This window comes from Phascolarctos cinereus, unplaced genomic scaffold, assembly GCF_003287225.1.
Source record: "Phascolarctos cinereus isolate Bilbo 61053 unplaced genomic scaffold, phaCin_HiC Scaffold_9;HRSCAF=440, whole genome shotgun sequence".
NCBI lineage: Eukaryota > Metazoa > Chordata > Mammalia > Diprotodontia > Phascolarctidae > Phascolarctos > Phascolarctos cinereus.
Genome location: NW_027556402.1, coordinates 95,851,634 through 95,876,717, shown reverse-complemented (window position 1 = coordinate 95,876,717; position 25,084 = coordinate 95,851,634). Strand labels below are relative to the sequence as shown.

The 25,084-nt window shown below is 36.9% G+C and overlaps 1 protein-coding gene across 12 annotated transcripts in view; it reads left to right on the top strand.

The window, feature by feature from the left end:
• Nucleotides 1–22,368, top strand: part of RAPGEF2 (Rap guanine nucleotide exchange factor 2) — a 310,785-nt gene extending 288,417 nt beyond the window's left edge. For 6 of the 12 annotated variants that reach the window (XM_020969697.2, XM_020969696.2, XM_020969703.2 and 3 more), the window contains 11 exons: nt 115–326; nt 432–555; nt 1,341–1,364; nt 2,524–2,747; nt 5,143–5,352; nt 8,551–8,703; nt 9,488–9,610; nt 11,652–11,877; nt 13,323–13,885; nt 18,378–18,683; nt 20,251–22,368. In XM_020969697.2, coding sequence (XP_020825356.1) covers nt 115–326; nt 432–555; nt 1,341–1,364; nt 2,524–2,747; nt 5,143–5,352; nt 8,551–8,703; nt 9,488–9,610; nt 11,652–11,877; nt 13,323–13,885; nt 18,378–18,683; nt 20,251–20,276 — 2,191 coding nt within the window. In that variant the 3' untranslated portion in view covers nt 20,277–22,368. The remainder of the gene's footprint in view (nt 1–114; nt 327–431; nt 556–1,340; nt 1,365–2,523; nt 2,748–5,142; nt 5,353–8,550; nt 8,704–9,487; nt 9,611–11,651; nt 11,878–13,322; nt 13,886–18,377; nt 18,684–20,250) is intronic. The other 6 variants (XM_020969701.2, XM_020969700.2, XM_020969706.2 and 3 more) reach the window with 3 other exon arrangements.
• The last annotated feature ends 2,716 nt before the right edge of the window (nt 22,369–25,084 follow it).

Sequence of the window (25,084 nt, the reverse complement as noted above, 5' to 3'; positions counted from 1 at the left end):
GATATGTATTTTATATGTTATATCTCTTTATGTCTATCTGCTTCAATACACTTCATATGATGTGTATAGTCATTCTGAAGTGTCACCTAATTCACCTTTTCAATTATCTCCCAGTGGCCTGAACCTGGCACCAGTAGCAAGACTTCGGACTACTTGGGAAAAACTTCCTAGCAAATATGAAAAGTTATTTCAGGATCTCCAGGACCTATTTGATCCCTCTAGAAACATGGCAAAATATCGCAATGTCCTAAACAGTCAAAACCTGCAGCCCCCCATAATCCCTCTGTTCCCTGTAATCAAGAAGGATCTTACATTCCTTCATGAAGGTAAATTAGAAATGTCAGAGTTGGGTTTTTTTTCTTCTTGTGGGGAGTTTAGAAGCAAACACCATCCTAATTTCCTTTTCTTCCCCCCCACCCCCTTAACTACAGGAAATGATTCAAAAGTGGATGGCTTAGTTAATTTTGAAAAGCTGAGAATGATTGCAAAAGAAATTCGCCATGTTGGTCGAATGGCTTCAGTTAACATGGATCCAGCTCTAATGTTTAGAACTAGGTATGTTTTTCACCTTTAATAGCACATAATGTACCGTCAAGATTTTCCAGTCTTTAAATTAAACTCAGAAAAAAATAATGAACATTGTGTCCTCCCTGCCCTTTAATGGAACATGGTACACCCCTAGCATAAAGACCTTTAAGGAATAAAATGTCTGAAATAGCGAACACACTTGTAACAGTAATTAAATGGCATTTTATTATTGCCATCATCATTTTTCTTTTTATTTTGTTGTCTTCCATATTTAAAAATTGAAGCATTGTTATCCTATTTCATATAATCCTTGTACATTAGTTCAGTGGTTTGGAGCTAAAACTTCAAAAGATGGTTTGTAGCTTGAAAAATCCAAGTCACCTAAAGAACGATGATATTGTGGCTCTGTAAACAACCTGATAAACATTTTCAATCCAGCCAAATTGTTTGCTTTGTTTGAAAAAACATCGATTCAACTGGGTTTTGTTTTTTGTCTAAAAATTTAAATGGATGACTGACATTTCATTGATGGCATTTACATCTGATCTCCCTGGAAAGACACAGTTTTTCTTCTTTTAGAAGAATAGAAGAACTCTGCTGTAGTTTATCCACATGGTATCATTCTGGTACACCTGTTGTTGAGTCAAAAATAATTTTTGGTGAAGTTGTATGTCTGAGATGATGCTGTTAATGTTTGTGGGCTTCTAGTACACTGCTTGTCCTGAGGTCTAATTCCTTCTTTCTGAGCTTGTGATCTTTCTCTGTCTCTCTTTCTATACACATGCTTCAATCTTCATGGCTCTCACTTACAGGAAGAAGAAATGGAGGAGTTTGGGGTAAGTGGTTGGTGACAACGCCCACAGATGTACATCCTACTCTATTCATTTGCATTGTATTTTTCTGTCTGCTATTTGTATTTTCTGATGCTTTAGCATTTTTTTCTTTTGTTAACCCTCTTGCTCTGGCAGAATGTTAGATGACATACTGACATCATTTAATCCATTGGGGCTTTTGCTTTTGAGGTCATGAACATGAGAGCTGTGAAATAATTAACAATTACTTAGGGAAGAAATAGGGCAGACATACTTAAAAGCATCCAGATTGGCTTGATCCTAACATAATTGGTATGCCTTAGAATAATCCAAACGTGGGGGTGTAGGGGAAAAGGAAAATTTTACCACTGAAATTCTTATTTCTTTTAATACATTTAGAAATGAATAGATATAAGATTGACCTCCAGATATTATAAACTTATCATTTTTTTACAGCTCAACTAACTACTATTTTCATCCTTATAAATCAATTCTTTTAAAAATTTTATTCTTAACAATTCATGTGCCAAATAGTTTCCGTACATGTGTTCAAGTTTGCATGACCTTTGTACTCATATTAACTTATTGATTGCATTACTTACAACAACTTACCGTGTCCAACCCAAAAAAATAAGAAAAAAACTCAGTAATTTGTTATTATAGCTACTGTTTTTAAAATTATGTCTGAACTTCTAAAATTTATCCTTTTATTAGCTATAGAAAGCTTTTTTCGGAACACCAGTCATTTTAAACTGCATAAGTTTAATTTTCTTAAAAAAATTATTTTAAAATTTTAAATTTTTAAAGAAAAAAATAAAAGCATGAGCTTTTAGAGACACTGTTATTCCCTGTTGACTTATATAGGAGAACTAGTTTGAATTCTTTTCTAGATAGGTGGCTGAATTGGAATTTTCCTGGTCAGAGCAGAATAGGTGCAAATACATATATAATTATGCAGTTGTAATTATTTTTAGCCATATCAGTTTATTTTCTTTACCCTTATCCATCTACCTTTTTTTGTTTTGTTTTGTTTTTTGTATTTTTAGCTCTTTGTCTTACTGGAATGAGGCATGTAAGCTTTTCAATATAGATTTACATCCATGCAACCTTTGGCATGTTTCATATTAACTCAGGGAACCTTGTTCTAGAATGAACTGCATTCTTTTTTCTTTGTCTTTTCCAGATCTCTTAGTCAAGGTAGTACAAATGCAGCAGTTCTTGATGTTGCACAGACTGGCGGACACAAAAAGCGTGTACGCCGAAGTTCCTTCCTCAATGCCAAGAAACTCTATGAAGATGCCCAAATGGCTCGCAAGGTGAAACAGTACCTGTCCAACTTGGATCTAGAAATGGATGAGGAGAGTCTTCAAACATTGTCATTGCAGTGTGAGCCAGCAACTAATACCTGTGAGTTGTTTTTCCTGTAAGGTTACAAAAGTGTGTTTGGGTCCTTGTAGGCATCAAGTGACTGGGAAGCAAAATTGGACTTCATCCAACAGAAGGTTTAAAAAGAAAAACAGAAAACATTGAGGGCAGGCCATAAAAATTGTAATCCTTTTCAAGCCATGACAGTTTATCTTTTGTGGAGGACTCATTTTGAGATGAACCATTTAAATGTCAGACTGAGAATTGGAGAAGTTATAAATGAACACAGTTATTTGGAATGTTTATTTCCTTAGCACTTCCCAATATTCCATTCAGAAGTGTGTTTGGGGAGGGTTTGAAGTTTAAGGTTTCAGTGAGAAATGAAGTAGTTAGCCATATTATTGAATCTTGATTATTGTGTTGGTTTTTTTTTTCATGATGAAATTGACATAAGGTAAAAGGTGTTGGGGCAGCCAGGTGGTGCAGTGAATACAGCACCAGCCCCAGAGTCAGGCGGACTTGAGTTCAAATTCAGCCTCAGACACTTAACTAGCTGTGTGTCTTTGTGCAAGTCACTTAAAACCCCAATTGCCTCCATAAAAGGTGGGGGAGGTGGGGCAAGGTCTGGCTTGGAGAATTTATGTAAAATTTGGCTCAGACTTAGGTTAAGTACTTTAAATCAGTTTAATCAGTCCAGACTTTCAAACAACTACAAAAAGTTAGGTGGGATACACAATGTGCTTGTCATCTCACTCCCTGCCAACACATATTCTGGTAGTATAATTAATGAAATTAGCATTGTTTGCTCCATGCCTGCCTAGATAAATTAGTTACTTATGAATTGGAAATAGCAGTATTTGCTGAACTTTGCTAAGTATGATAATGTAAAAAAATACTCAACACCATTATTAGAAGAAATTGTGTGCTATATTTCCTCAAAATGTGTCAAAGATTTCCTGTGGGAGATAAGATTTTTTTTTTTGTAATTCAAACACAAACTTAATTTTTTTTTTCTATTTGCTAAGGATTACTCTTTAAAACATTTTAATTAATGAGTTTTCATGTTACTGTCACTTCCTAACATCACCCCCTAGAATCCTCCCTTGTAACAATGTACAATTAATTGAACAAAACAAACTCCCAGATCAATAGTATCTGACATGGTATGCCGCTTTCAGACCCTAAAGTGTGTGACCTCTCTAGGAGTAAGCTGGAGCCCACTTCTACTAGATCTTGAGAGCCAATTGTTAAATTTTCAGTGTACACATTTATACTCTAGGAATTTGCAAATGCTACACATCTGGCCTTGTTTTATTTTGTTGATTGTCTTGGAGAAAATGTTAGTTATAAAGAGTCAAATTAAAACTGTGTTATGTCTACTTATTTTTTTCTTTCTGGAGAAACAGGTGTTAAATATTTAACAGCATAGCCCTAGACCTTCCTGCAGGGAAAGGGGAATTGTATTTCATTGTCAGTCAGTGTGTCCAAAAAAAACACCCTTCCCCCTCTTCCCAGCTTTCCTATTACTGTCACTTAGGCTTACAACCTTGGTGTTATTCTTAAATCTTCATTTGTACTCACCCCCATGTATCCAATATCCAGTCTATCATCTAGTCTTCACAATGTCTTGTATATGTCCTCCTTTCTCCTCTCACATAGCTGCCACTCTATTCCATACTCCATCTTCTGTCATCTGTACTATTATAGTAGCTCCTGGTTGGCTTTGGCCAAGTCTTTCCTCACTCTAGTCTGCCTTCCACTTACTTAGCTGCCAGACTTATTTTCCTAATAGCTCTGCATATGTAACACATCTTCCTACTCAATGAACCCCAGTGGTTCCCCATTACTTGCAGGATCAAAAATTAAATCCTGTTTGGCTCCCGATTTGGTATATCTTCACTGGCTGTTCCTTATGCTTTTACTCTATTTACCTACCCCTCATAACTCCCCTGGGTTTCTCTAAGACTCAGCTCAAATCCTACTTTCTGCAGAAATCTATTTAAGAACTAAAGTTTGTTTCTTAAGACATTAATGAAATTAATACATTCTTTGGTGATAAGACAGGGATAGGGACTGGACCTGGTTTTTTTTTCCCTTGGTATAAGGAATTCCTAGGTAATAAATCTATCAGTATAGCTGGCACCGTCACTGAATATTCTTCAGAATTGCCTTGGGCACTAAGAAGTGTCTTTTCTGAAGTCACGCAACTAGTATTTATAAGAAATGGGTCTTGAACCTTAGTCTCACTGGCTCCAGCTCACTAGATTTCATACCTTGCTGCTTCACATATAATATTTTTTAAAAATAATAAAAACGATTATTTTCTGCTGTTAGATATACCCTTTAAGTGGTATTTTTGAAATAATCTTTTAAATAGATATTAATACCATGATTTCCCATTATTATTTTTTTTTTAATATACTTCTTAAAAACACAGTGCCTAAGAATCCTGGAGACAAAAAGTCTGGCAAACCTGACACATCTCCAGTAGCTTCACGGGCAGGAACACAGCAGAAGGTACAAGCACAGCCGCCAGCGCAGCAGCAGCCGCCGCCGCCACATAAAATAAACCCAGGATTACAGGTTCCTGCTGTTTCTCTGTATCCATCACGAAAAAAAGTACCTGTAAAGGATCTTCCCCCATTTGGTAAGTGATGCACGCCGTGAATTTTTTTTTTCCTTTTTCATACTCAGTATATATGCTCTACTGTACAGGCATTGGGCAAATTTGTGTATTTCTGAAATTTTAACCTGAATATGATTTCTTAATTGAATTTCAATGATCAATAGGTTATCTGATCAGATTCTGGGTGTCTTGCATTGTCAGTGGGTGGAAAAGAATCATATGCTTTAAAAATTATGTGTATTGTAGACTTTTCTAAGTATTTACTAAGTGTTTACTGAGTGCATACTTTGATCATGAACTTATTTGTCTATATGCAAAGATTCCTGAAGTCAGAGGTGAGTTGAATGTAGTAAAAGTTCCTTATGCCATTATTTAATGTATTGGCCCTAATTTCTCACGATCAATGGCTTATGGAGTTTAAGGGAGAATATTTTTTAATGCTAAAGTACTTTGATTTTGTAGTAAGTGAAATACATTCTCTTAGCTATTAAGGAGCAAAATTATACTCAGTTTTTCCATTTGAAAACTAATTTGTCATCCCTCTCACCTTCCCAGTCAAACCCTTCCTACCTCTCTGCCCCCAGCCAACCCTCTGTGTGTGGTATGTGTTTGTGTGGTTTGGAGAAAAAATAGAATTGACTTTCTTTTATATAGCAAATATACATTAAACAATATGATGGTATTAAAACTAGAATAACTTTGAAAATACAATAATAGGAGGAAGTTGGGCCTTGCATTATAACTTACATTATACATTATTATAGTACATTATAACTTAGCTTCATAGGATCATAGTTTTAAAGCTCTAATGGACCCTAGTACAACCCCATCCTTCTACGAATGAGAATATTGAAGCCCACAGATATGAAATGACTTATCCAGGGTCACAGAGGTAACAAGAAGCAGATCTGAGATTCAAATTCAGGTCTAGTTAAAATCTTTTTAGTGTTTCCTTTTTAATACACAGACACATGCATCTATTTTTTGTCCTATGAAAACTTGGCTTTAACCCTTTTTTTTTTTATTTTTCAGATCTCATTTCTTCTATACATTCCAGATCCCATTCCTTCTAACCTCCTAAGGGATCCTGTCCTCAAATTTATTTACTCCCATTCTAAGATCTTTATTCATTGGCTTCCTTTTTCCCCTCAATAATTAGAAAAGTTTCTTGGGGGTGGGAAAGAAACACCTTCATTTGAACCTACGACCCCTTCTAACCACTTCCTCATTTCTTCTAAAGTTTCTTAAAATGAGTAGTTCAAAGCCTCCACTTCATTATCACTCATTTATTCTTTGACCCTTCATCTGGCCTCCTTTTCTTCTATTTCACTGAAACTGCTCTGTAGAAGAACAGGCCTGACCTTCCAGCTAAATCTCAGGAATGATGGACACTTAATCTTTGTTCTGTTTTTCTCTGTTCATCACCCCTTTCCGCTTGAGATTTTCCTTTTCCTATCATGACATTCTCCTAGTTCTTCCTCACCCCTTTGCCTAGTCAGTTGTCTCACCTTCTTATTGCCCCTAACTCCATGGGTTGACCTCTGATTTCACCAGTGAAGAGTTATCCCTGTTTGGGAAACTCCTTCTATCTATGTATATCAACAACTGTCCTGTAATGTATAGGCTTAGTGAGTTTCTTGGGACAAGAGTTTTAGATGTTTCTCTGTGTTTACGTGCCCCATATATTACGCACAGGACTTGAACCCAGGTCTTCCTAACTTGCTAGTATTGCTCCAAGCCACTCTTACAATATTTCGTAAATCAACAAATCCTGGCAATTTTTTCCCCTTGTACTAGTTCTTAGATTTACCTTTCCCACTTCATTTTAGTCCATCAATTGATAATCACTTATTAAGCATCTACTATGCCCTGGAATCAGGTCCCAGTTCTTAAACCTAGTATTCAAGGTCTTGTCTGTCCTATTGTATCCTTTACCTTTTAACTTTTTAACTTTTTTCCAGACAGGCCAGTTTGTTTTGTTTTTTTGGTTTTTTACACCCCTTCACAGATGACAATCTCTTTCCTTCACTATACATTTAAAGGAAGGGTCAAATTTGGAGCGGTATTATGAAGTGGGGAGGACATTCCAAGAGAGAGAATGATATAGACAAAGACAAATATACCATATAAGTTGGTGCTGCTGTTTCTACTTTTGTCTTTGCCATTCATAAGGTTGCACTAGACTTGGAGTTAAGAAGACTTGAAGTCAGACTCCACCTTTGACATTTATTAAATGTCAAGTGTGTAAGTTCTTTAACCTCTGTCTCAGTCTCCACATCTGTAAAATGGAAATAGTCATACTTTTTGCAGAGGCAGTCAGGGTTAAGTGACTTGCCCAGGGTCACACAGCTAGTAAGTGTCAAGTGTCTGAGGCCAAATTTGCACTCAGGTCTTCATGACTCCAAGGATCCACTGAGCCACCTACCTGCCCTACAGCAATACTTTTAAAACTACCTCAAAGGCTCAAATGAAGCTATGTGTGTAAAGCATTGTACACATTTTGAAGTGCAGTCTGGAACAGAAAGGCATTTATAGATAGATAAAACATTCACTAAACATTTACTGTGTGCCAGGAAGATATTGATTATTTATACAGTTACTGTGTGCCAAGAATTTTACTAAGCACTGAGGATATAAAAATAAAAAAGCAAGATAGTCCCTGCCTGCAAAGAGTTTATGTTCTAATAGGGAAGTTAACACACATAAGAGGCTGATGGACAGAAGGAGTATTTTGGTAGTGTAAATTGAGTACTCTTCTTAGGGCTTAAGAAGGAAACCAGTTGGAAGGTGTAGTGAAGGGTATTTACCAGGCAGGATGCCATGAATGTGCCCAGAGAGATGTGTTTGCATCCAGGTGAATGCTTATCACTCAGAAGCCCAGAGTCCCAAGGTAGGAGCTTGGCCAAGGAGTTGCCTGTCATTATCTTCACTGTAGAGGCTTTTGACTAGTGTTTGTTGGTTTATGGGCTGTGTGCTTTGGCACTGGCCACTGGTTTTGGAAACAATACAGCAACTTTGGACCTACACTTAGATTCTATGAACAACTTTCAGAACTTGGAAAAATTAAGTTTAAACTATTTCATTTGAAGAGGCCATTTTAAGCATTATACATAAGTGGTATTAAACAAGTGAAAATAGTCTTTTAAAAAAACTTTTTAAAAATTGGAATTATGCACTTAACATAGTCCTAATTTAAGTTTGCTTTTCTTTGTCTCGTAGGTATCAACTCTCCACAAGCTTTAAAGAAAATTCTTTCTTTATCAGAAGAAGGAAGTTTGGAACGTCACAAGAAACAAGCAGATGATACGATATCAAATGCATCTTCACAACTCTCTTCTCCTCCGACATCTCCACAAAGCTCTCCGAGGAAAGGTAGAATTCAATTATGAATGAGTTTTTTGTTGTGGTGGTGTTCAACAAATGCTACACATTTCAGATGTTGTGAGTTATAATCTAAATTTTTAAAAAGTTGTACAATGAAGTCTGTAAGATTATTCTTTAGTAATTTGGCAATGATGTCTAGCTGATTTCCACCCCCTCCCCCAGGTTATTATATTAAGAGAACTTAAAGCATGTGGTTTTTTGTTTGGTTGGTTGTTGGGGGGTGTTTTTTTTTAGTTGTTTTTTTGAGAATATACCAATACTGCATTTTATTAGGGTCTTACTTGGATTTCAATGTATGATAAATTTCATTTTCTCAGAAACAGACAATTAATTTGGATTAATAAACATTTCATGAGGAAGAATGGTTTAAAGAACAAATATTTCGCCTATCTCCTGGTTTCCTTTTTCATCATATTAACTCAGGTCTTGATTTTTTTTAAGGAGACAGAATATCTTTGATAATTTGAAATTATCCTATAATAGACTAGCAAGTAATCCTTTTTTTTTTTCCCAGTTAACCCTCAAGGGCACTTTCTCCTCCTACATTTTTCAAAATGATATGCACGTTAAACTAAAACCTAAACTTGTTTGTCGCCTTTAGAAAGGGAAAACAAGTAAAATAAAACCTAGCATTCATTTCACCAAAATGACACATGCCTGATGGTGCTTGGATGTCAAGAAGTTAAACCGTCTGTGCATTTTTGTGCAGGTTATCAATCTCTAGTGTCTCTATCAAATAGGTGTCTAAACTCTCTTCTCATCCTGTTGTTAGGTGGCAGTGGCAATCAGCTGAGATCTTATGGCTCCAGACAGTCGGACCTAACCAGTTCCTCCTCTTCTCTTGGAAGTGAGAACAGTAACAAGAATAACAATGCACCACGGACCTATGGGATAGGTGGGGTTTATAGAACCAAAAGTGGGGTGGGAATAACAGGAATCATCTCACAAAATTGGATAGCCATTTTAAAGAGAATGGGGGAGTTCCTTCAAATGGCCAGTACTCTCTGTAATTAAATTTTTTCTAGGGTTATTTTTTTTTCTTGTTTCAATTTTTTTCTTTTTTGAGGAGAATATACCATGAAGGCTTTCAAAATTTAGACCAAGTCTGAGATCTCAGTATAATTGTATTTAGTGAGCATTTTAGGAATTGAGTCATTGTTTTAAACTTATCAAGACCTGTGCTTTTTTTGAAAAAGGAATCTGGAAGTCTAAATGTAATAAATAGATGGGAAAATAATATTTTGAAGAGATAGAGGCAACATGGTATAATATAATAATAATAATCACTGACCCAGATGACTTGAGTTATAATCCCAGCTCTGCCATTTACTTTGCCATGTTGACCCTGGCCAAGTCACTTGATCTTTTTGATCCTTAGTTTTCTCATCCATAAAATGGACATAATAAATCACTGTCTAAGGATTTAGGGTGGTGGTGGTGAGGAAAGTACTTTGTAAGTAGAAACTTATTATGTTGCCTACAAAACTAGTATTTTTAACTATTTAATGACATAAATTTTTCACTTGCTGTATATATCTGTATTATTCATATATATATATATATATATATATATACATATATATATATCTATATCTTATGAAGCTAAAAAGTTAAGCAGCATTAAGCTTATCATTGAAAAACATCGATAACATGAGAAAGTAGTCAAAGTTATCTGCTGACTAGAAGAAATAGGAGCTCTTCATTAAAAGACCATTCATAGCTTTATTCTTGCTGGCATTTAAAATGCTTTTTGGCAACTCAATAGGAATGACAGGACAAATGATGACATAAATTAGGTATTTGCTGAAGAGTTTTTATAAAGGATGCCATGTACATCCAGCACTACCCTTAATTCCGAGCATCTTTATATAATTCACTTCGTATTAATATAGGACAGATGTAGATGATAGACCTGAAGAGTCACAGGCAAATGATGACAATGTATCAATATCAGTTTCCTAGAAGGGAAAAGAAGCAACTTGAGAAGAAAAGTGATCTTAAGTCAAAATCTAAGTTTGCCCGTTTGAATCACAGTTGATAAAATATTGGGAATTCCTTTTGAAATATGGGCAAGCTAGAAATATGAGAGCTCTTAGTGACCAGAACCACCCTGAAGGATTGTGGTCAAAGACTGGTCACAATAACACTTTTCACCTTGCTCTCTAGTATCAAAGAAGGAATTTGGACCTGATCTGATGCTTTGCTCTATACTGTCTAGATATAGACAAATGATGTTCAAATATCACAGGTTTAATTTCAAATAGGTTCAATACAATTTTAATGTTTTTCTCCCTTTCCTTCTCATTGCAGTGCAAATATATATCCTCTAGTACTATATGTTAATTTTTTTGTTTACCATATTTCCATACTTTGGAAAATTGGACATTTATTAGCTATCCCATAGCTTTTATGCAGTGTACAATATACACAGAGAAGAGCATACCTGAAAATTGAATTATTGCATGCCACATCAAAAATTCTACAGATAAAGTGACCCAATTGGAAAGTGATTTTTTTAAGAAAAGACAAAAATCACAAGATACTTAAATTTCACAAACATTTTATGTAATAGCTAACCCTATTTACATTTTCTAAGTTAAGCAGTTTGAAATAATCAATTATTCTGTATCTCAAAAGCCCACTAGTAAGCACATTTTATAGCTGAAGAAATCAAGGCATTACAAGTCATTGGTGAAGCTCAGATTCCATTGCAGGTTCATAGCTCAATTTTAAATATTGCTTCTCTGAATCCTTCATTGAGGAAGTCAGCCTACATTTGACCTCTTTGTCACTTTCTCTCCATGTTTAAAATGTGTTAATTTTTTTTCTTCCGTTCACTGGTATTATTTTTCAATTTCTTTCCTTACATTTGGTGTTAGAATTTGGGTTTATTATGCTTGTAGTCACAGATGAATGTGATTCTCTTTCCTATGCAGGTTATACTTTGGCTCCTAGTGGCACTGTGGATAACTTTTCAGATTCTGGTCACAGTGAAATCTCTTCCCGATCTAGTATTGTCAGCAATTCTTCCTTTGACTCAATGCCAGTGTCACTGCATGATGAGAGGAGACAGCGGCATTCTGTTAGCATTGTGGAAACTAATCTAGGTATGGGCAGAATGGAGAGGCGAACTCTGCTTGATCCAGATCAATATAGCTTAGGGTAAGAATCTTTTTATGCTTTCATTTAAAAATTGTTCTTAAAGTTTCCTTTTCAAACTTTATGGATTTTTCCTCAATTTAAAAGTTTCTCTTTTTTCTTCCCAAAAGCCCACTTCCATTCTTCCAGGATCTAATGAATCCATGTCTTCATTGATACTCACATCACTGATACCAATAGCAACTCTTTCATGCCCTCTCATTGTGTGCAATTCTTAACCATGTCTTTCTAGAAGTCTTCTAAAAGGATCCACACAACATACTTGGAACCCTTATCTTCTTTTAATTGGCACTGAGGTACCAATGCCTGGCACCTAATAGGTGCTTTATAATTGCTATTGGCTCAGACTATCCATCTCTAGCCATCTATCATATAGTTCTTGTTAAGTGACCATCCCACTTCCTTTTCCATTTGTACATTTTTTCAGCTGCTTTTTTTTTAATACCACTTCTTGCTCAGCAATCAGTAATACTCAGTGTAATCTACTTATACCCACTATGCATTTTACCATTTTACTTTGTGATGTAATTTTCATTCTTCAGAGATTATGGCATTTTAAGTAAGATCCCAGAGGGGAAGGGCCAGTTTGGTGTTTTTTGGTTTTTTTGGTTTGTGTATCCACAGTAGATAGCACACTGCCTTGCATGTAAAATAAACCTAATAAATGCTTGTGGAATTGAAATAGATCTTGATGGGTTTTTGCTATCATGAACAGTCTGAAATAATTGAGATCACTGTGCAATTTTCTCTCAATTTAGTCCTTTATCTTCCTCCTTCAATTCAAAATGCTGGTTCTAACTTAATCCGTCTTATTCAGTCTTCTGAAATTCCTGTTCAAAATATAGATAGAAGTGGAGCAATTTGACAACCAACCTATTTTGCTGCATGTCATGGTCTAGGAGAGATTTGTTTTTCGTTCGCTTTGTTTTTCCAATGTGGATGGTTAGAACAATCTCACAATACGTGTTCTGGGAAAGTCTTCTTCCCAAATTCCCATGCCATTGTAGAATACCTAGAAGAAGTTCTACCCCAGGCCACTTTTATTGTCTTTTTAATAAGTTTCAAAGTCATTTTGAAGCTCATTTTTCCTGCTAGGTGTGTATAACTTTAGAATCTATCTCAATGCTTTTTAATGAAATTGTTTCCTTAACCAGTCAGTCAGTGTATTAAGGCTACCATTGGCCTTGTGAAGCTAATCTTTAGCTGGAATGAGTACAGTCATTCCTTATAATTTTTTTTTAATTTCATGGTATTGACAATAGGGAGAAAAAGCACTTGAAACTTAATAAATTTCCCTGGTGTTGTGGTGAGCAGTTAAGCTATCTTCTCTTTTCTTGACTGTTCCTCCCTACTACCCCACTCACCCTAAAAAGAGATTTTTTTTTTGAAGATTTTTAAAATTTTGATACTAGTAATATTCTTCTCCCTTTTTCCTGTTATACGTTCAGGTCCTATGCACCAGTATCAGAGACTCGGGGTTTATATGCTGGGGCTACAGTGATTTCTTCCCCAAGTACTGAAGAACTTTCTCAGGACCAGGGGGACAGAGCTTCACTGGATGCAGCAGACAGTGGCCGTGGAAGCTGGACTTCTTGCTCAAGTGGTTCCCATGATAATATACAAACTATACCGCACCAGAGAAGCTGGGAGACGCTTCCTTTTGGGCATGCTCATTTTGATAATGCAGGGGATGGTGCAGCCTTGTGGGCCTCCAGCAGTCCTATGGACCCAGTCATGTTTCCTGATCATAGCACAAAGTACAACAGACAGAATCAAAGTCGAGAGAGTCTTGACCAAGCCCAGTCAAGGGCAAGCTGGGCATCCTCAACTGGATACTGGGGAGAAGACTCAGAGGGCGACACGGGCACCATCAAACGAAGGGGTGGGAAGGATGTTTCTATTGAAGCGGAGACAAGTAGCATAACATCTGTCACTACAGAAGAGACAAAACCTGTTCCAATGCCTGCTCACATATCTGTGACATCAAGTACTGCTGCAAAGGGTCTTATCGGTAAGTTGGAATTGCATCTGAACCTTGACTCTATTTCCAAAAGAAAGAGTGGGAGGAGGGGGTATCCTATATTCTGGATGGATGCAATCCCTTCATTTTGTCCATGTCCAGAATTGTACCTTCACTTGGAGGATTGTGTCACTTTCAGAACTACAGAATTATCACATTGCCTTGTAATTGAAATGGGTCCTGTGCAGCAGTTTGAGATCCTCGTGTGATTCCGCAGTGGTTCAAAAGTCGACTGTTAAAAGCCCTGTCCCTGTTGATAAGCCAAGGTGACTAGACTAGAAAAATCATCTTGGATTATCAATGGTGCAGGGGTTTTAACATATTAAAAAAGTCTCTAAACTGCTATATTTGGGTTCGTGTAAATATTATTAGCACTTTGCAGTATACATCTTAGAGAAATTTGATCTGTTTGTATCTAGTCAAAGGGATTTTTGTCAGGTTTTTTTTTCCTTTAATGGGAGAAAAAGATTTCTTCACAACTGTCCAATGTTGTTCTGTGTCCATGAATTTGAACTCTGAAATTCACTTCTGATCACAATCTCCTATCCTTCTAAGGATTCTGACTTTAAATTTGCTTTTTATTCTCAATGTGATCAGCCATCCTTGTTCTTCTAGTCAATTACTGTTATTCTGACTTCGTTTTCCTTTCTTCATAGTTTATGATTTATAACTATGATATGATAACTAGTTCAACAAGACACTGTCTTCTATGCTTGAATCCCTTGCTTTTTTGCCTTTCAACTAGTCATACTAGTGCCGCATCGCTGTTATATTCGTACCATCCCAAAGACCCATCTTATGAGCTCTTAGAGGAAGTCAGCAACTGGGCCCAATACATGGTAATGTTATTAGGCCTCAGATAGGACCTGACAGTTCTTTTATTCATTTCTACTTATTCTATTCATACTCTGTATAAATGCATGCCCCCAAGTTTTTTCCTCAAGTTCCCATTCTTTTTCACTAGATGACCTGGCCTTCTATATTACCAAAATAAAACAAAATTGTTCCATACCTAGAATTATAGAACTTTACCTATTCTCTCCTCTTTTGCTGTAGTTCATGTGGATGAAGTGTCCCTTCATCTTGCTGTTTTATCCTTAATTGAATCCCCTCCCTTTTGTTTCAGGGATTATTATCTCTCTTATTTTTCCTGCCCCTTTGTCTCCTTATTTCTTCACTGATGCCTGCAAAAAATAAAATGCTTACATTTCTCCCATCTTTAAAAAACCTATTTTTGATCTTCTCATCTAAAGACTTTGTCCTGAATCTATCTGCCCTTCACTATGCTAAAATTATAGAAAGAATGGCGTGTACTCACTGCTTTCATTTTCTTACCACCCACTCTATTCTCAGCCCCTTGAAATGTGGCATCACAACCCATTATTCCATTCAAATCACTCCTTCAGTTCTTTATCTGGTTATTTTTTCTCATTTCTTATCCTCCTTGACTGTAGTTTTTGTCACTCTAGTCAAATATAGCTAGCTAGTTAGCATGAAACCTATACAGGAAATTTTCTGCCCAGAAGTCAGCAACTCACATATAACTTAATAAGTGACTTAGCCATGGTCATAAGGGTCAGAAGAAGGGTTTGAACCCAGGATTCCTTCTCTATATAGCCCTCCTTGATTTCTTCCAACCTTCACCAGCTGCAAGTGATTTTCTTCCCTTCTCATACATTATTCAGCACTTTATGTAGATTTCTGCTTTACTCCCACCACTTCTTATCTCTTCTGTTTTTTCTATCTGTGTACATGTAGCACGTAAACTCCTTCCAGCAAGGACCATCTCATTTTTACTTTCACATTCCCAGTTCCACGTAACTATCTAGCTTGTAGTGGTTGCTTAATAAATGTTTGTTTAATTGAAATGAACCAATCTCATGGACCTTAGTACCTATGGCACCTATGGTATATAGTTTCTATGGGAAACTCAGGGCATGTGTTATTAAAATGTGAATATAGATATAGAATCGGGATCTCTGAATATCGTCATCTTACATGTCTATCCCCTCTGCAAAGAAATTATTTTGTTCTTCAAAAGATTAGAATTGTTTACCAAATTTGTATCCTATAAAGTTGAATAGTGGACACTTCATACATTCTAATGTTTTTTCTGAAAGCTATGAAAAAAAGTGAGGGAATCAATGAAAAGTATTTATTAAACATTCACCATGTGCCTAGCACTGTCCTGAGCACTGAGGCTACAAATACTGAAAGCAAACCAGTCCTGTCCTCAAGGTGCTTATTTTTGAATAGGGGGAGAGAACATATAGGTTTGACCAGAAAAGGGAGTATGGTCCAAACAGTGACAAAGATGGTAAGTAGAATGATAGGATAGTCCATTAAGAATGTGGTTTAGAGAAGTGTCAACATTTTTGAATATGGCTGAACCAGATTAAAATGGAATTGGGAAATATTTAACAAAATAAATAAAAATACAATAGAACGTAAGTGGTGTTAATAAATGGTCTTCTAAGTCAAAAGCCTGCAAGGATTCTTATGTACCCTTTAGTGGTCCCTGTTTCTATTTGAATTTGACAACACTGCTTTAAAGGAAATACTAAAATAGAAAATCAAAACATTTTTCTTTAGCTACATATACATATGTCAGTTTATTATTCATGAAATGATACTGAAGGGATTTGGTTGGAAGAAAATGCTTATCTAACTTTTTCTTTAATTGGCAAGCTTTTTTAAAAAATCAATTTTATATAATTTGCTGTTGAATTCTCTAGTTTGCTTTTTTGGGTCCTAATTCATTGTTTCTCATAGTGAAGTCTTAGAGCTCTAATTATAATATGGACTCATTCCTTATGGAAACTTTAGGGCAAGGGCCTTTTCTTTGTGGTGGACTTCTTTGGAAGTCTTATTTAAATGCATATAACATAAAATACACAATATTATGAAGAAAACCAATTATATGAAATATGATTGTAAAATAATTAACAAATTTGCAGACCCCTGTGTTAAAATCCTGCAACAAATTCTTCTGAATTAATCATTGAATCCTAGAATCTTAGCATGGAGGCAAGGTAAAAAGGAGCCCTTCCTTTTTTCTTTCCTAGGAGGTGTGACTCAATTTTTACTAGTATATGGTGGGTAGTCATCTCCATTTCAGTGAAAAATGAGGAATTATGGCCCTCTCTTCTCCCCATGTTTATGTTTTTAGTCTCCCCCAGTTCCCATGCTATGTCAGAATGAGAAAAACTAAGTTGTCTTGCTCTACTTGAAAAGCCAACAATGGAATCGTAAGCCTTTGCCTTGCCCCCAAGGTCAACTGAAGACTCAAACTGGCTACCCCCATTTTTCCTTGATGTTTACTACATATACATTGATAGAGTTGGAAAGGATGTCAGAAGTCATCTGATCCAATCCTTGTCTGAAAGCATGTATCCCCTTTATCCTTCTTAGTAAATGGTCTTCTAGTTTCCACATAAACACTTTCATTGACAGGAAACTCAAGTGCTTCCATTTTTGAATAACAAACAGAATAAGTTTAAATTGGGGTGGGGAAAGAAGAAGAGAAATAGAATTGTATCTAAGTTGGTTTCCTTGTATTTTGTGCTTTAAAAATGTTATTCTTAGAAGAGGCCAAAAGACCTCACCACTGTACTGTGTACTGTGTATTACTACTATGCACTAAAAAGGTTAGAAAGGCCTCTGTTCTAAGCCTTCTTCCTCATAATATCCCTTTCAAGTATTTGAAGACAAGGGTTGTGTCCCCTCTAAGACTTTCCTTCTCAGGTGGAGGTGAAATTCATTCCATTTTCTCCATCAGAGATTATACCTGACCCTCATATACCAGACATATTCCACATGATTCTTGAAGCCATGGCAGAGTTTGAGGGTACTGAGCAGTCAGAGTGATGCCTACAGAGCCAATAGCAGAGGTCCCTTGGAGAAGCTCCATTTGGATCTATAGCAGGAGCAAGAATCTTTAACCTTTTTTGCATTGTGGTCTCCTTTGGCATTGTGGCCAAGTCTGTGAACCCCTTCTCAGAACAATGTTTTTAAATGCATATGTAGGATTACAAGAGATACCAGGTATATTGAAATTTGGTTGTGTGTGTGTGTAAAACAATTAAAGTTAAACCAAAGTAAAACAAAAACAAAAAAAAAGTAAAACAATTAAGTTAATGAACCTCACATCTTTCCATGGATCTGGGATCCATGGAAACTTTTGGTCAATAGGCTCTAAAAGAAAGTTCCCCACTTCTTCCCTCCCTCTTAGGAAAAAATCCTTACTACCCCTGGAGTCAATTCACAAAACCAGTCCTAAGGATTTTATTTTGAACTCATCTCCCGTTGTCTCCCTAGGAGCTTAAATTTCCCAAAACAGAACAATCAAAGTCTAAAAATCTAAGGCCGACTTTATGTTTCCTTTTCCATCTGAAGCTGAACTTGAGTCTGACTGGTTGAGGGTGATCTGCTTTCTGATTGCCAAATCCTATTTTCTCATAATGGTACATTGTTTTAACTACAGCACGAAAGGAAGGCAGGTATCGAGAGCCACCACCAACCCCTCCAGGCTATGTAGGAATCCCCATCACTGATTTCCCAGAAGGACATTCACATCCAGCCAGCAGGAAACCTCCAGACTACAATGTCGCACTCCAGAGGTCTCGAATGGTGGCCCGGACATGTGATACACCTGGACCCTCCACATTACAGCAACCGCACAGTCATCCAACAAACCGGCCTGTGAACAAACCTCAGTGGCATAAACCAAATGAGTCAGACCCACGCCTGGCTTCCTATCAGCCTCAAGGGTTTTCCACAGAGGAGGATGGTAATTTAATTATAATCATTTACTTTTATATAGCACAGGAGATTTACAAAGCACTCTGTAATTTTAAAACCTTGAAGATATTGATATTATGTGTGTACACATATGTGTTTATATGTGTCTATATGCGTGTGTGTAGCATGGCAGGCAGAGCATGATCTGTTTAAGAGTTTTATAGCAAAGTAGTTGAAAATGCCAGTCAGAGACAGCACAGGGCAGGCCTGGGCAGTGAATCTTTCATATCATATACTAACTAATACTTTCAGAGATATGAGCTTGTTGGTAGCTCTGGATTTTGTTCCCTTTCCTGGTTTTTTTTTTCCATGAATGCTGAACAGATATCATAATTGATAGCGCCCAAAAGTTATCTTAAGACTTCAGTAGTCACTATATACATGATTGGTTTCCTTGCATAATGCTGAAAAGAAAAAGGATGTCTCTTCTGTCCCCTGGAACTGAGAAACTTTTACAAGGAAGATGTGATATTTTTGAGGTGAGGAAGAAAAAGGGAGAGGTGTTGAGGTTGGATGGGTCAGGAAATCAAAAGGCCTTCTTCATTCTGGGGAGGCCTTCATCTGATCAGCCTCTGGCTTTTACAGTTTAATATGTTTTCCACTTCCTTCCTTGAACGGACAGAAATAATTCTGACTATTCTCATACAAATGAAGTAGAGGAACTGAAGGAATTATCTAAATAATTTAGGCTTCAAAACATTGAACTTTATTTGTCTAAATCCACTACCTCATTCTGTGTAGAGCTGGCTGCTGCTAGTTAAGAAAAAAGTTTTCAAAAGTAATCTCTGCATTTCATTGGCTACTGAAAATTCTAGATGAAAAAAACTCCACAGTTAGTAAGTAACTCACAGCTTAGCCCTTACCTGTGTCTGAACCTTTAGTAGAACTTTAGGAATATTTCCATTTGTCAAATAATAATGGGTATCTGAAGCCCCTCTGTGAAAGTAATCTGTTTTCATTGACCATATTTCATGAGGGTAAAACCTCATAGACTGACAGATGGTAACATGTTTAGCAGTAACTATAATGAAATCCTTGGCTTGCTTTCTGGGGATTTCAGAGATTAGTGAACCTTGACATGCCAGGATAGAAATGTTGGGCAGGGGGAGGACTTGGAACTGTTTTCGAAAACTTCCTCTCCTTTGGCTCTTTCAAATCCTAGTTCAGAGGAAAGACAAAAGAGCTCTGAGGTTAGCATTAGCTATACAGAAAGAGCATGGAAGTTGGAGGCAGAAGATCTGGGTCCCAGTCTCACCCACCACTGTCACTACCCCTGTGACCTTGGGCAGGTTCTTCATCTATGAAATAAGGGCTTTGTACTAAATGACCTCTCTGAGCCTTTGCAGCTCTGAACTGGTGATGCTCTGATCAGTGGATATGGAGATTACTTTACATTGCTTATACTGGAAGTAATTTTACATTGAACAAATGGTGACTGTTGCATTGGCACCTAATAGCACTGTAAATGTTTGTTGAGCCAAATTGAAAATTTTCCTTTAGTTGATTTTCCTTTCTCCCCCCACCCCCCACCCCCTCCACCCGTTTTGTGTTTACAGAAGATGAGCAAGTCTCTGCTGTCTGAGAACTGGGACTTTTCTGTATCCAGAGTGAGCCACCTGAAAAGGAGAGCACAAGAAGATGTCCCTAGTGTAGGAGACTTGGAACTCCAATCCAAAGGATGGTGGACCGATTTGCCTCCTTCCCTGCCTTAAAGCAGCATGGGGCTTCTTCTCTCCCTTCTCCCCATCCCTCTTGCATGTGAAATACTGTGAAGAAATTGCCCTGGCACTTTTCAAACTGTGTTGCTTCAAATGCCCAGTGCAGCCTTCTCCAAGCCTCCCACCATCACTGTCTACCACCTCATGCGATATCATTCCAAATTCCAAGAATCTTCACGGAATCCAGGTGATTCACTCGGGCTGCACTTCTTGACACCCAGAAAGGGGTGTTTTGTTTTGTTTTGTTTTTAAACCTTCCTTTGAGATGTTATTCATACTCCTAGCACTTGGTCTCATTGGGGGTGATGAGTTAAGCCAGCCATTGAAACGATTTGGGGCCTTTAACCTACCAAGGAAGAAAAGCAAAAACATGATGAAATACTCTTAAGTTCAGTGCTCGTTTGCTTGTTTACAATGCCTATTTTTGTTATGGTTTCTAAACATTGTGTTGCGAGAGTAAATGTTATTACATATGTGTAAGAATTACAGTATTATTTTGTACCTTTTTAAAATAGAGTTGCCATCCTGGGTTTTGTAAAACCAAATAAACCAGACATGGTGTAGCTATACAGAGAAGCATAGGAGGCCCAGCTAGGAGATACTGTCTCTGTTTGCCCTGGTAACCTGCCCCAGGAAATGCCCCATCCTGGATGCACGAAAGCTTATCCAGTCATTAAATTAACAAGATTCTTCCCCACCCCCCACTCTCTTCCCCCATGAGCAGGGCCTTTATGCAGAACTAAGCATTTGCACGTAACCAGTAGAGGGAAATAGGACTTTCTGTGTCCTGTGTCTGAGCCCTGTGGAGCCCAGGAGAACTTTCCTTTACAAGGAAGATCCTGCTTCAGGAAGATGGATGGCAACCCCACCTTTAAGTTATATTTCTTTGACCTTTTTGTTGTTGTTGTTGTTGTTTTGGTTAATTTAGAGGTTTAGTTATTTTCAGAGAAAAGTGATAACTGGATAATATTGCAGTAAAAGCAGCTTGGGATGTCACGGCTTGATGCCAGCTGTTTGAACTGCTTTCTGAGTCAGTCTCCCTCTTTTGGCTTGGTATTAAGGAATCGACAAGCCTATTAAGTGATCAAAGATAGATAACCTGGTTAGATATGCCTGCCTTTGCAATACAGACTCCTCACTGAAAGATGAGACTGTTCAATGGCTTTAGAAACACTGCATGTGTAGAGAAAGGCCTCAGTGTAGCAACCACCTGCTCACAGCTGCTATTAACCCCATGACTGAAATGACCCCTCCACTCTATTTTTGTGTTGTTTTTGCACAGACTCCGGAAAAAAGTGAAGGCTGCCAATCCGAGTAGTACTCAAATGTGAGGAACTGCTGGTCTTGGATTTTTTTTTTCCATTAAACTCAGCTGATCATATTGATCAGTAGATAAAACGTAAATAGCTTCAACTTTTAAAGTCAAATTGCAGTGATTTTTCACTGTATGAAACAATGTCAGTGCTTTATTTAATAATCCTCTCCTGTAATCATGGCTTTTGTCTACTTGCTTATATATCACATTGTCAATTATGCATTTGTAATTTTACATATAATATGCATTCTTTTGCCGGTTTTATTATATAGGCTATGGACCTCATGTGCATATAGAAAGACAGAAATCTAGCTCTATCACAAGTTGCACAGATGTTATATAAGCATTAAGTAATTGTAGAACCTAGGACGGCTAAATTCAAGTTCACTCTGTGATGTCCAGTGCAGAATGTACAATTAATTAACTGGTGATTTCCTCATACTTTTGATACTACTTGTACCTGTATGTCTTTTAGAAAGACATTGGTGGAGTCTGTATCCCTTTTGTATTTTTAATACAATAATTGTACATATTGGTTATATTTTTGTTGAAAATGGTAGAAATGTACTATGTTTATGCTTCTACATCCAGTTTGTACAAAGCTGGAAAATAAATAAATATAACAGAAAGCATTGTCTCTATCCTTAATGTGTCTTGGTGCATTATTGAAATAATGATTAAAAAACTTTCTCATCTTCACTCATCATGGAAGCAACCGTTAGGCATGTGAAATAATATAGCCTTCCCATTGTTGGGGAATATCATCCTCTTGGTCTTTTTTTAATGCAGCTGTTACCTTAAGAAATTCCAGTTCTCACAGAATTGTAGAGTCTCAGAGGTTACACATTGCATTCCATACCTTCGCAGGAATCCCCTCAACAATATCACTGACAAGCAAGTTCTCATTTGGCCTCCATTTGGAGACAAGCAACTACCTGTGGGCACAGCCCAGCCTATTTTCAAAGAATTTTATAATCATTACAAAATATTTACTCCCCTTGAACCAAAACTCAACCTCTTTGCAACTTCACTCACTCTGGCCCTCCAGATATTTGAAGATAGTGAACTCTTCTCTTATTTGGATTGACATCCAAGTTCCCTCGTTCTTTTTTTTAATTTTCAATTTATGGAATAAAACAAGCATTTCCATAACATAGTATAATTTTTAAAAATGCATATTATTATGTACAACTTGCTATTCCTTCTAAATATATAATAAAGTTTTCATGTAACTTTTTTTTTCCAACCTGTCCTTGGGTGAAATGGTTTCCAGTACCCGCACCATCCTAATAACCCCTTTCTAAATGGTCCATTTTGCCAATGTTTATCCTACAGTGTGGTGGTGCCTTTGAAAATTCTGGCACCTCCTCCAGCATCACAGAATTTAACATTTCGAAGGCAGAATCCAGAGACTATTCAGTGCTGCTTAGTCCAACCTTTCCTTGCCTGAATAAAAATCCTCAATACCACTGATAAGTGGTCACCCAACCTTTGCTTGAGAACTGCCAATGAAGGAAGCCCACACTACCTCTGGAAGTAACCTATCTACTTTTGGATGATCTTGTTTTTCTTTATATTCAAACCTAAACCTGTCTGCAGCTTCTGCCTATTGCTTTTAGTTGGGCCAACTTGAGCCACACAGAAGAATTTTAATCCATCTTCCACAGGAGCACCTTTCAAATGCTTAAAAATAATATGGTGTCAGTTAAGTGGGTGGTAGTTGGCTGGCCAGAACCTAGAACTTTGTTGATACTCTTCTAAACCATTTAATGCTGATAGAGTTGGTAGCTGACTGCAAATCAATGGGTCAAGTACCTGGACGTGATATCTGTGATTGATCTAAGCTTCACAGCTGGATATTATAATCTCTTATCAGAACTCCAGTCCTATATCAGCAACTGCTTTTTGGATATCACAAATTGAATGTCTCATAAGCATCTCAGAATCAAAATGTACGTGTGTGTGTGTGTGATATCCTCTTCTCTCTACTCCCTCAGCCATAATCCTAATCAATCCTAATTCAAGTCTTCATCATCTGTCATCTGAACCATTACAACAACCTTCTAATTATTCTCCATCTTCTACTCAGCTGCCAAAGTGATTTTCCTAAAGTGCAGGGCTGACCATATTCTCTCTGTCTGTACACCCCACCCTCAAAATACCCACCCTACACAATTAACTCCAGTGCACTTTGTTATTTTTGGGATTAATTATAAATTCACGTCGTGTTTAAAGCCTGGCACATTCCTGCCTTCTCAGCCTCCTTACATCCTACTTCCTTCCACTCACACTCTGATCCAGTTACACCTTCCTACTTGGTGTACCTCATACAAGAAAATTGTTCTCCCATCTCTGTGCCTTTTAAAAATTTTTTTTATTTATTGAATTTTTAATTTATGGAATAGAACAAGCATTTCCATAACAGTATAATTTTTAAAAAAGGATGATTGCACACTAAACTACAAATCTAGTATGTACAACTTGTTGCTCCTTTTAAATATATAATAAAATTATCATGTAAATTTCTTTTTTTTTCTTTCTTCCCCTCCCCACCATGGCTACCATTAGACATGAATATGTATACACATGTAAAATCATTCTATACATATTTCTATTTATCATTTCTATGCCTTTTCACTTTCTACCCTCCATGCCTGGATAGTTTTGCCCTCTCACTTCTGCCTCTTTATTTCCCAGGCTTCTTTGAAGACAGCTCAAATCTCACCTGCTACAGGAGGCCCTCTCAGCAACTAGTGCTTCCCCTCTGAGGTAACTCATACATATCTAGTTATTTACATGTTTCCTCCATCAGAATGTGAACTAAGGTTGGGCAGGTACTGTTTTTGCCTTTGTATGCATAGCACAATGCCTAGTACATAGTAAATTCTTGATATTTATTAAAATTGTTGAATTGTTAAATACTAAATGATTGGCTGACCTTAGAAGCTATCTAGTCCAATTTTTTCATTTTGCAGATGAGAAAATTGAGGCCAATGAGAGATTAAAAGAGGACTTTTCCAAGGTCATGCAGATGGTAAGCATCAGATGGAGGATTTTAACTCACCCTCCAACTAGAGTTCATGCTCTTTCTGCTGTCCCATACTGCCTCCCTTCTAATGTAGAATCATCTAAAAAGTTGATTATTTAAATGTCCATTCCTCATTTTCATACTATCACTTTATGTTGGCCAAGTATAATTTTTCCAAAAAATCTCATTATTTTCCTATACAAAATTGCCAGCATCATAATCAAAACAATATGTCAACTTAAAAAACATCTATGATTTAAAAGGCATTTTTCCCCTACTATGAACAAGGATAGATTTGTTATGACATGCATCAGTGGTTTCTACCTTCA